This window comes from Pseudorasbora parva, chromosome 17, assembly GCF_024679245.1.
Source record: "Pseudorasbora parva isolate DD20220531a chromosome 17, ASM2467924v1, whole genome shotgun sequence".
NCBI classification, from domain to species: domain Eukaryota; kingdom Metazoa; phylum Chordata; class Actinopteri; order Cypriniformes; family Gobionidae; genus Pseudorasbora; species Pseudorasbora parva.
In genome coordinates this window covers 23,305,315-23,317,432 of record NC_090188.1, presented here as the reverse complement: position 1 = coordinate 23,317,432, position 12,118 = coordinate 23,305,315, and the positions used below count along the sequence as shown (strand labels likewise).

Below are 12,118 nucleotides of genomic sequence, written 5' to 3'. Positions count from 1 at the left end.
AGATGGATGGATGGATGGATGGATGGATGGATGGATGGATGGATGGATGGATGGATGGATGGATGGATGGATGGATGGATGGATGGATGGATGGATGGATGGATGGATGGATAGATAGGAAATAATTTACTAAGTTTACTTAGTGAAGTTTTCACAAAGTTTTAAAGACTACTTTAAGACCAAAAACTAGTTTCAAACTGAGATTTAAAAAAAAAATGAACTAAGGGGTGGGGCTTGTCTGTATCGTTTGAAGTGTTGTATGATCCGTCTGAGTCTGTTCAGAGTAAGCTCAGAGTAAACACAGCAGCACAAAGGGTTCGAATGAGATCTCACCTAGACCAGGTGAACAGCGGGAGCGCGTCATGGCTGAGTGACAGATTCATTTGAAGCCTTGAAGCAGCGTTCGCCACGCCCCTTTAGAAATTTCGTGTAGCCAATCATGTGTGTCCCCCCCCCAAACCATCGGGCTGAGAAGTCACGCTGCTGGAGCGAAAGGGGAAAGCTATCCACTTACAAAGACACCCGATATCACTCGCATGGCGCACGGGTAACCTGATCAGCTTGGGCAGAAACGAGGCGGGGTGACGGACTAAAGGAATCTGAGGTGAAGAATAAAAACAATGTCGGTTTCCTCTAGTGAAGTGACAGTGGTAGGCGACATTAAAAAGGAAAATGTGAAGTACACGGAGACTCTCCAGAGCTCCACGGACAGTCGGGGGCACGTCAAACTCCTGGCTCTTGACACTCCGGTGGCCGCCGGGATGCTCGTCGGGCAGCAGCAGACCTCCCCACTGGAGCGCAAGATGCCCACTATGGACTCTTTGTCTGCGCACACTTCACCCGCTACTACCGCGAGCTCTCTGGCTTTCTCACCGGAGCAAGTTGCGTGTGTTTGCGAAGCGCTTCAGCAGGGGGGCAACGTGGATCGACTCGCCCGGTTCCTGTGGTCTCTCCCGCAGAGCGACTTATTGCGCGGTAACGAGAGTATCCTCCGCGCTCAGGCGCTGGTGGCCTTCCACCAGGCGCGCTACCAGGAGCTTTACAGCATCTTGGAGAGCCACAGCTTCAGCCCCTCGTGCCACTCTGCCCTGCAGGACTTATGGTACAAAGCCCGGTACACGGAAGCGGAGAAGGCCCGTGGTAGACCGCTGGGCGCAGTGGATAAATATCGGCTGCGACGAAAGTTTCCCCTGCCCCGGACCATCTGGGATGGAGAGGAGACGGTGTACTGCTTCAAAGAGCGTTCCAGGAACGCACTGAAGGACCTCTATAAGCAGAACCGGTACCCGTCCCCGGCCGAAAAGAGGAATCTGGCCAAGATCACAGGACTGTCCCTGACACAGGTTAGCAACTGGTTCAAAAACAGGAGGCAGAGAGACAGAAACCCATCAGAGGCGCAGTCCAAAAGGTGAGCAAGCCTGGAAGCCCACTAATACAACTTTTGTTCAATTAATGAATTAATGAACATTTGTTTTTAGGCAGGATTTTATAACGAATTTTAATTACGTTCTATTGGCAAGATTATTGAGATACAGTTGTTATAGATCATCTTTTTGGCTTAAGATCGTCTATTGCCATTTCTTGATTTAAAAAAGTTTCTGCTTGTGTGCTTGTGGATTGTCAGCTTGTGGACTGTCTACATTAAGGTGCATTTATTTATTCACAATGATCTAACAGAGGGAAAAAAATCTAATTTTGAAATTCGAAGGCAGCTTCTAAAGGACATTATGTACATCCAATGTGTGCGTAAAATGTATCGCGTGAGTCACCACCTCGTGTGCATGTGTGTTTATTTTTGAGTAGCTACTCAGGATCCATTGACGCGTAAGGTTTGCCCCACCACATAAATCACTCTGAACTATTTACTTTTCTTTTTAGCCAGAGGGGATAGGAAAACCTCCTCTTCAGCACTCAATTTTAACACACACACACACACACACACACACACACACACACACACACACACACACACACACACACACACACACACACACACACACACACACACTGGTAATACAGGATTCACTTTAATGTTTAAAACTCTTTGTGAACAAAGCTCCAGCGCACCTGGTGGAGGTGACCTTACACACATACATCATTTTTTTCCATTCATAGAAAGCTGATGACACACTATCCTTGAAGCATTTTGAAGCAATCGTAAACTATATTTGTATCACTTGAATGAGGGAATTTTATAATTTACAGCTGCACTCATCAATGGCTAACATTTCAACAAAAGAAAACACTATATTTCTTATCCTCTAGAGAACCGACAGTTCATGTTTGGACATGTGTTTTTGAAGAAAACATGCCTATGTTTTAAAGAGGACATCTTAAATGCCTCATTCATTCACCTTGTGCTTTTCTGTAATGCCAAATATGGGGGGGTGTGGCAAATGTGATATTAATAGGCCACGTCAGATATGTTCAACCTGTAGGCTATAGATCCAGAGACCCCATTTAGAGTCTCAATTATTATTAAAACTATTATTAATATTATTGGCAACCATTATTATCTTTTATAATGTTTAATAGATCACCAATGTTTGAAAAATATTTTTAACAAATAGCCTATATAGAATATGTCTAATAAAAACTCCATATCTAAACTCTGAGGCCATATAAGCTATATAAAAAATAAATGACATCATAATTTAGCAATACCAAAATCTGTTTTTAAACGGAAAACAAGGAACCAATCATAACGCAGTGGTCTCGACACGAGTTTAAATTCATTTTTAAACGCGACGCAACGAGCACGCGCGTGTGTTTGAGCTCCCAACCACGTAAGGACGTTATCACTAAAAACTTATTTGACGAAATCTATTTGGCTGTGAAGAGAAACACATGTCGGTTGTAGAAGTCCCGTCGGAGTCACACAGCTGCTGCAGTCCTTCATTAAACGTGCCCTTCTCTCTCAATTACACGAATTCATGTAGGCTATGAACAGCTGAAGTCACTGTGAAATATCGTCTTCAGCGCGCAGTGGATGAATCGCGCTGCATCGGACTTTTTGAAATATCAGCTAAATTTAACCTCTCGTTACTGGCGGACCCTCCCCGTCTGGCGAAGGACACTGTGAACATAAAGCAGACCATTTGTGAAGTCATGCTGGGATTGCGTTGCTGTGTCGCCATGGGACTTATTGCGCCAAATGGTGTGCGGGCGGGCGTCTAAAGAGAGTCTGTGGTATAGACAGGATTGCTCCTGACACGCGAAGACTGTGATCTAGGGGGTCCCGCGGTGTGAAGAGGATACTCACCTCTCCATTTGTCCATGCGCGCTCCCGTCTCCATCTTCCTGCAGCTGCGTCAATCCGCGCTCATGTACAGTTCAAAGAGTGAAAAGTTGGTTTATAATACAATTTCCCCCCTTATCCCCCACCATTATTTGTATGAGTGTTTTGCATACAATAAATGCAAAAGCATCACCAGAATAAAAGCACAAACATGTTTTTTTCTGTGATATATCCTTACATAACAAAAAAATATAACAATAAAAAATAGCTTGGCACAATAGGCCTTTGCATTTATTTCTTGCTTTTATGAATTAGTTGATTTTTTCCTTGATCTGAAACTGGAATCAGCTGTGTGCAATATGACATTGTGCAAAATAATAAAGTTAAAGGGTTAGTTCACCCAAAAATGAAAATTCTGTCATTACTCACCCTCATGTCGTTTGACACCCGTAAGACCTCCGTTCATCTTTGGAACACAAATGAAGATATTTTTGTTGAAATCTGATGGCTCAGAAAGGCCTGTATTGACACTAATGTCATTTCCTCTCTCAAGATCCATAAAAGGCACTTAATACATCGTTACAAAGCCCATCTCACTACAGGGGTTCTACCATATGAAGCAACAAAAAAATTTTGGTGCGCACAAAATAAATTAACAACATATAGTGATGGGCCGATTTCAAAACAAAGCTTTGAACAGTTATGAATTAGTGTATCGATTCATGATTCGGATCGCCAAAGTCACGTGATTTCAGCAGTTTGGTGGTTTGACACGCGATCTGAATCATGAATCAATACGCTGATTCATTAAAGGACAACTCGGGTGAGAAATGAACCTAGGGGTAATTAACAGATGGTTACCGAGTAGATCGTTCTCTGGGATGCGTTTTAATGAAAATCGAATGTAAAGAGTTTTATCTCTAAAAACAGATTAGCTTATAACGCTAGTCTATGGGGCACAGGGTAGACACAGGGTGGTAAAATTAAATCGCTAGTTAATACCACTAACAAGGCTCAAAATAGCCTCACACTAACACAGTAGCATAATGAGGGTCCCAACATGCAAACCGAAGCATTGAGAACTTTGTAAGAGTACAAACAGTTTAATAAGAAGATAATTTATAAACATAGTCCCTTACGCGTTCACGGACAGGCACCATCTTGGAAAACAGTCTCGACTAATCGATCCACGAGCGCTGTTCTAAGTGAGCTGGTCGATAGGAATTAAGTTTGTGAAATGTAATAACATGGACATTTTTAGTTTTATTTATTTATTTTCTCTGTTGTGTTCAGTGTTTTCTTCCGGAAACAACGGACCATATGAGATTCCAAGTCACAGTTCATCACTTAGCAGAGCGCTCGTGGCTCGATGAGTCGAGACTGTTTTCCAAGATGGCTGCCGCCTGTAGACGCGTAATGTACTATGTTTTTAAAGTGTCTTTTTATTTAACTGTTTGTACTCTTACAAAGTTCTCAATACTTCGGTTTGCATGTAGGGACCCTCATTATGCTACTGTGTTAGTGTGGGGCTATTTTGAGCCTTGTTAGTGGTATTAACTAGCGATTTAATTTCACTACTGTGTGCCCCATAGACTAGTGTTATAAGCTAATCTGTTTTTAAAGATAAAACTCTTTACATTCGATTTTCATTAAAACGCATCCCAGAGAACGATCTACTCTGTAACCATCTGTTAATTACCCCTAGGTTCATTTCTCACCGGAGTTGTCCTTTAACGTCCGATGCTTTAGGAAGGTGTTTTAAAAACGGCCCATCACTATATAAATTATTATTTAGGGGGGTTTTTTGCGCACAAAAACGATTCTCGTCACTTCATAAACATAAAATTATTGTAGAGTTAATGTAGTGAGATGGGCTTTGTAATGACGTCTTTAGTGTCTTTTATGGGTCTTGAGAGAGGAAATTACATTAGTGTCAATGAAGGCCTTTCTGAGCCATCGGATTTCTACAAAAATATCTTAATTTGTGTTCCGAAAATGAACAAAGGTCTAATGGGTATTAAACAACATGAGGGTGAGTAATTGATGACTGATTTTTCATTTTTGAGGGAACTAACCCTTTAAAGTGTTATGATGGAGACTCAGATGTTCACTGTCTTTCACTCTCTCTCTCTCTCAGTGAGTCAGATGGAAATCACAGTACGGAGGATGAGAGCAGTAAAGGTCAGGAGTCTTTGTCCCCGTGTCCCATGTCGACCTGTACTGATGGGGCTGTGGGCAATACAGTTGTGCCTCTCTGCTCTGGAGCTCTGGAGGCCGGGGTAATCCAGCAGGTTGGAGACAGCAGGAACTCTGTCAACTCATCATCGTCCGTCATTTTTAACGGAGTCTCAGTCAACACGCCCGCCTCTGTTTTCCACAACGGCACCCCTTCCTTTCTCTCCACCACAGGACATGTCCTCTTCAGTGGCATGAACTTGGGACTCCAGTCTCTGGCTTGCAGATCAGTGGCAGATGTGGAGATGGATGGTGCGGAACATGATAAAAGGGTAACGGCAGACCCTGGACTGGCGTACGCCTCTTTTCACTGCAGTGTGAACGGGACAGACGTAGAGGTGAAAGCAGAGGATGTTAGGCAGGATGTGTCAGTTCGGGACCAGACCACGTCCATTAGCTCGACGTTCACCGTCACCTCGTCCGATGGCTTGCAGCTTGAAGGTTACAACTTGGTTCCTGAAGGCAATGGGTCGTCACTGCTTAGCAACAAGATGGCACTTCCTTCCTTGCAACTCTCATCCTCTTCCTCACCCTCATCAGTTACACAAGGTGAGAGATGAGAAGACCACGCGTCTTGTGTTTGAGAAAGGTCAAAGATGTCGTGTTCATTTTGGTGTCACCTCTCTTATGATGAGCATGTTTTAATTGAATTATTAAGCAGTTAATTCAATCTATGATTATTTTTTAGGGCATAATGTCAAAAATGTCCTGATATCATATTGGAGGAAAATCTTCGGTAAAATAATGAAACCTAAATGACATAATCTTCTATTATTATGGGGTTTTTTTATTAGAAAATAAACATACTTTTTCCTTTTTGGTACAATTTTTAAATGTTTTGGAGAGGTCAGTGTTGTTAAAAAAACTATTTTCTATTTTAGGATAGATAGATAGATAGATAGATAGATAGACAGACAGACAGACAGACAGACAGACAGACAGACAGACAGACAGACAGACAGACAGACAGACAGAGAGAGAGAGAGAGAAAGAAAGATTAAATGAAAACAGAAATGTGATAGCTTCCTTAATTTTTCAAGATTCTTTGGTGAATATAAAGTTCAAAAGAAAAGCACTTGTTACTACAATTTTTATAACATTATACAATTCTTTATTGTCACTTTTAATCAAGTTAATGTATTCGTGCATCATAAGTCACATAATTTGACTTTTTATGGCAAATCAAGATTAGTTCGTAAAACGTCATGCTTTTTCCTTTTATCGTGGTCAATCTTATGTCACTGACCTGGGACCTGAATATTAATTGAGCGTGAATTGAATATCCTAAATATTTGTATAAAGTTAAAGAGCTTTATCTTCTCTCTGATCTTCTGTCATCTGTCAGGCGTTGCTGATGGCAGTTCTCCTGCTCCCGCCTCTCTGTGTCACCTCCGGGTGGAGGAGCAGGACAGGCTGCAGCTGACCTCTCTTGAGCCCAGCGCCGCACTCTACGGCCTGGCTAGCGTACACACACTGTCTGCTGTGAAGAAGGAACCTTTGGAGGCTCCTGGTGGATACCTTTACCACCTGGGTTACTCCCATGACCCCACCCACAGCACCCCCACCACACTTAACACCACCATGACAACGACTCAGCAAGACTACACTACTCTGACAGTGAGCGTACCCTTACTCACCCAAACGGACCTTACCGGCGAGTTCAGAGGTCACGATGCCCAGATGACCTCGAGCCTAAATGGAGACTTCCTATGTGCGGTTTCAGAAGGAGGGAAGGGAGATATGAGAGAAGTGGAGGAAGAAGAGGAAAAACAACTGACAAAACTAAAAACAGTTCATATAGAGGAAGAGATGACTGACCTTTAAACTTAAGAGGAGGAGGAGGAGGAGGTAAAACACTTTTTACTGAAATCACAACATTATTTTGGATTATCGATTGAATTTTTCTATGTTTTTCAGCCTCCAAATGTTTTGTTGTTTTTTAATGTAAGTATTAAATTATTTTTTGGTGAATCTGTCACTTGGTTTGACTCCAGTTTGGTTTGGAGAACATATGCAAAGTCATATTGGAAGAATACAGTTTTGGAAAGTGTTTGTTTTTGTTCTTTTCCTCTTTTATCGCTCTTTTCACACACAGGTACCTTTTTCAGCTATACTTGCTCAATCGCAATATAACCGGGGTTTTCAAACAAGAGATTGCTAGAGGGTCCATGGAAAAGTTTACAGAAAAAAATCTAGTTTAAAAAATATAATTGATTAATAAATAAAACAAACAAATATATATATATATATATATATATATATATATATATATATATATATATATATATATATATATATTATATATATATATATTATATATATATATATATATATAATTCACTATACATAAAAATATATCTACATAATACACAAAGTCTTTATATATAAACATATAGCTGCTTGTTATTTTTTAGGAATAGGGGAATCATCATTTGGACTGTTCCATGGTATCAAGGAGTTTGAAAACCCCTAGTATATAACATAATATTTTTCTTCCATATCCCTAGCAATAACTATTTTCAGAGTTTACATGCATTTTTGAGCTACAGGTAACAGACGGCTCTTATTTTCTCTCCGTCGCTCCCTCTATCTCTCTTCCTCTAAGTGGGGAGTGTGGACATATGTGTGTTTTATGAGAGTCACCTGCTAGTTTCTGCCAAGAAGAGTTGAGGTTAGCAGACAGGTGGACGTCTGGTCATGTGTCATCTGAGGCGAACCTTAAAGGTCACCTCCCTACGGAAACACACATGCACGGAAACACTTTATATCAAACATACTAAATCTGGGGTAATCTTCGTGGCATTGTCATTGTCATTACGTTGACTGCACCTTCCAATTACAATAATAACATGCAAATAATATGCACTGTATATCAATACAAAATCCACAACGTTTGCTTATACAAATGACGGGATGAGTAAGAATGGTTGGTAATTGCAGATTGCCACAGATGCTGCAAGTTTAGGATATTATCAGAACAAAAAATGTACTAAGAACTATACTTGATTCGTTTAGGGTAAACATTTGACTAAACTCATCCAGGCTCATTGCAAGCTGATCATGTGAATTTGCTGTCAAACTGAATGTCACATAAAAGCAATAACAACCAATAAAACCTAAAGTTTTAGATATCAAACAAAAATGTCTAGATAGATGTTAAATGGACATGCCAGCACAGTTGTAAATGTGAAAAAACTTTATATGATTGTGTATGCGAGTGAGCCATGTGCTTGTTTGTCGTAGTGTGTGTGTATGTGTATGTGTTTGTGTGTGCTTGTTTTTGTGAAATATCAGGACACAAATGTGACTAATGGCATACGTATTACAAGAAGAGGGTGACTTAAGAGGACATTACACATGTCCCCATTCAAAATGCTTATAAATCCTAGCATTTTTTTATAAATGTGGTTTGTGAGGACATTTCAAATGTCCTCATATTTCAAATAGCTTTAAAAACATACTAAATTATGTTTTTTGAGAAAGTAAAAATGCAGAATGTTTCCTGTGATGGGTAGGGGCAGGGGCAGTGTAGGGGGATAGAAAATACTGTCTGTACGGTATAAAAACCATTACGCTTATGGAATGTCCCCACATTTCACAAAAACAATGTGGGTGTGTGTGTGTGTCTGTTTATGTGGTTTATGAGGACACAAATTTGTATAACTACATGGGTATTACACTAGTATTACACTATAAATGGTTTGTGATGACATTTTAAATGTCCTCATATTTCAAATAGCTTTAAAAACATACTAAATTATGTTTTTTGAGAAAGTAAAAATGCAGAATGTTTCCTGTGATGGGTAGGTTTAGAGGCAGGGATAGAAAACACGGTTTGTACAGTATAAAAAACATTATACCTATGGAGAGTCCCTGTAAACCACATAGACCAACGTGTGTGTGTGTGTGTGTGTGTGTGTGTGTGTGTGTGTGTGTGTGTGTGTGTGTGTGTGTGTATGTGTGAGCCTGTTTATGTGGTTTATGAGGACACAAATTTGTATAACTACATGGGTATTACACTGGTATTACACTATAAATGTGGTTTATGAGGACATATCAAATGTCCTCATAATTCAAATGGCCTTAAAAACATACTAAATGATGTTTTTTTGAGAAAGTAAAAATGCAGAATGTTTCCTGTGATGGGTAGGTTTAGGGGCAGGGGCAGTGTAAGGGGATAGAAAATACGGTTTGTACAGTATAAAACCATTACGCCTATGGAGAGTCCCTGTAAACCACATAGACCAACGTGTGTGTGTGTGTGTGTGTGTGTGTGTGTGTGTGTGTGTGTGTGTGTGTGTGTGTGTGTGTGTGTGTGTGTGTGTGTGTGTGTGTGTGTGTGTGTGTGTGTGTGTGTGTGTGTGTGTGTGTGTGTGTGTGTGTGTGTGTGTCTACGGTAGTTTTTGGTTTTGAGTTTGCTCTTTGTGCCTTCTTGCTTTCTGCAGGTCAAAGTTCGGAAAAGTACGGTCTTCAGGTTCACATTTTTTTTAATTATTGGTGCTGGTTTGAAATCTTCAGTATTTAACTCCGTGACAAAAGCTATGCAGCCATTCTGGAACTGAGAAATGACGTTTAGAAATCAGAGTTTCTTCTGCAGAAATGAAAAGGATATAGGTGTGAAATGAGCTAATGTACGCCTAATGTAAATGTATGAGCAAAAAAGCAAAACAGCATTGTGAATATTATTTTGGCATGAACGAAAATGTTAAAGTTATGATGTATTTTTCTAAAAAAGAAAAAAAATATGTGATCCATTAAATATTTATACTGGAAAAACAGCCTCACCCGAGTGATTTCATTCATGAGAGATCTTGTAAACTCTCAACGTAGATTTGTTTGTGTTCTCATGTTATGTCTACAGTGGATGTTAAATATTCAGACGGACAGGAAACATGCAAATAAAAAGATTTAAGTAGCCAGGGAGGGGAGAGAAGCAGAGACCTGATACAGAAAGGCCAGGCCGGGTGCTGGAAAATCAGCGGTGATCGTTTGCACATGCCTGGTGGTCTGGAGCTTGTTAGCAAGCTGCTCTTGTCTCAGACTCCTAAATTCAAATAAACAGGAGGGCGATTTCTGGAGGCCCTGCCGCCTCCTGTTAGGGGGGTCCAGACGGAGGTAGAGAAACAGACAGAGAAATTGTCTCTGATTTGTAAATGACTAATGCAGATGGCACTGACGGACGGGCATTGTGCGGATCTCGAATGCATTGTTACGGTTTTAAAACCACAGAAACTCAATCTAGGCAGCCGAACATTTTACGCTTTTTCCTGACATTTCGCTGAGAGGACTGGTTTGGGTGCCAAACAAATCTGAATATACCATCATCTCAGCAATATTTCTAGGACGCTTTCAGACTCCTCTTGCAGAGGAGGGGAAAACAGGGCAGGGCAGGACAGGACAAAAGAGCGAGCGAGATAATTGGAACAGATTGTATGAGGAGAGGAAATAGGAGCATTGTCACCTGTTCCCTAACAGTCTAGATGACCCTGTTGCCATGAGAGATGGCCAGGTATCAGATGACACCAGCTCGAACAATGAACGCAGTGGGAGAGAAGAGTATTTTTTTTTAAGTTGCGAGCTGATTCTGAAGCTGTGCAATGGTTTTACATCATATTTTGCAATTAAAAACATACAAATAAAAGCATGAAACCACTCAAACGTACCTCACACTGAGCATCAATGAGAAGCAGTGATAAAAAATGTGAACCTCTCAAACTGAGCCTTATTAAAAACTATGACCTCTCACCTTTGGGGGGTTCAAAAGAGGGGGGGACTTAACTCTGAATAGCAAACAGAGCTGGATTTGTAACCCGAACCTCCCCCCACGCCCCCACTAATGAGAGGTGAAAGGGCACACGCTGCTCCTCAGCTGTGGTTCATACCTGTGTGTGTGTGTATAAGAGAGAGAATTTACTGGTTTGGATGATGTACATGAACCAGACCAATACGTTCAAATGTGTAAATGTAAATGCAGAGTGCCAGATATGCTTGCTGACGAGGAAATGTGAACACCAGTGTTTATTTGAAGCCTAAAGTTGAAGACTAAAGCTGAGCAGATCTGGGAGATGTGCATACATGCCATTAAACTAAATAAGAAGTTGAACCTGAACTACAACTAACTGCTTATAAGCATGAATAATATCAAATTGTGTCATCAAACATGCATTCTTTGCCTTTGGGGATACGAGTCTGTCATCCTGTCATTCATCTTTACTGAACTTTGACCTCTGGAGCCTTACACAATTTCTTTGGTATGTCTGACTATAGAGGGAAGGAGAGGTACAAGGGAACATTTTTCATGCATATCATAGTTTTGTGCAGTTATTCGGCCTACTTTTCATATATTGCTAAATGTGTGTTTCTGCAAACCGCCGTAGATCCAACTGGGCTGCTGCTATTCAAAACATTTATTTTAGGGGTTGGTTAGTCTGGAGAAATTATCTTAAAAATAAAACAATTGAAGTATATGGTATGTCACCAGTTAGACAAAAAAGTGATTGAATGGCACAGCAAAGGCTGTTAAAAATAACGAGCATAATAAGAATAAGGATTTCTGTGAAACACACACACACACACACACACACGTTAGGTTTTTGTGAATTGTGGGGACTTTCCATAGGCGTAATGGATTTTACACTGTACAAA

At 40.7% G+C, this 12,118-nt stretch overlaps 1 protein-coding gene across 1 annotated transcript; it reads left to right on the top strand.

The window, feature by feature from the left end:
* Positions 1–528: 528 nt before the first annotated feature.
* Positions 529–7,698, top strand: six4a (SIX homeobox 4a). Its single transcript, XM_067421867.1, has 3 exons — positions 529–1,408; positions 5,376–6,022; positions 6,819–7,698. The coding sequence occupies exons 1-3, from the start codon at positions 621–623 to the stop codon at positions 7,295–7,297; spliced, it is 1,914 nt and encodes a 637-aa protein (XP_067277968.1). The 5' UTR covers positions 529–620; the 3' UTR covers positions 7,298–7,698.
* The last annotated feature ends 4,420 nt before the right edge of the window (positions 7,699–12,118 follow it).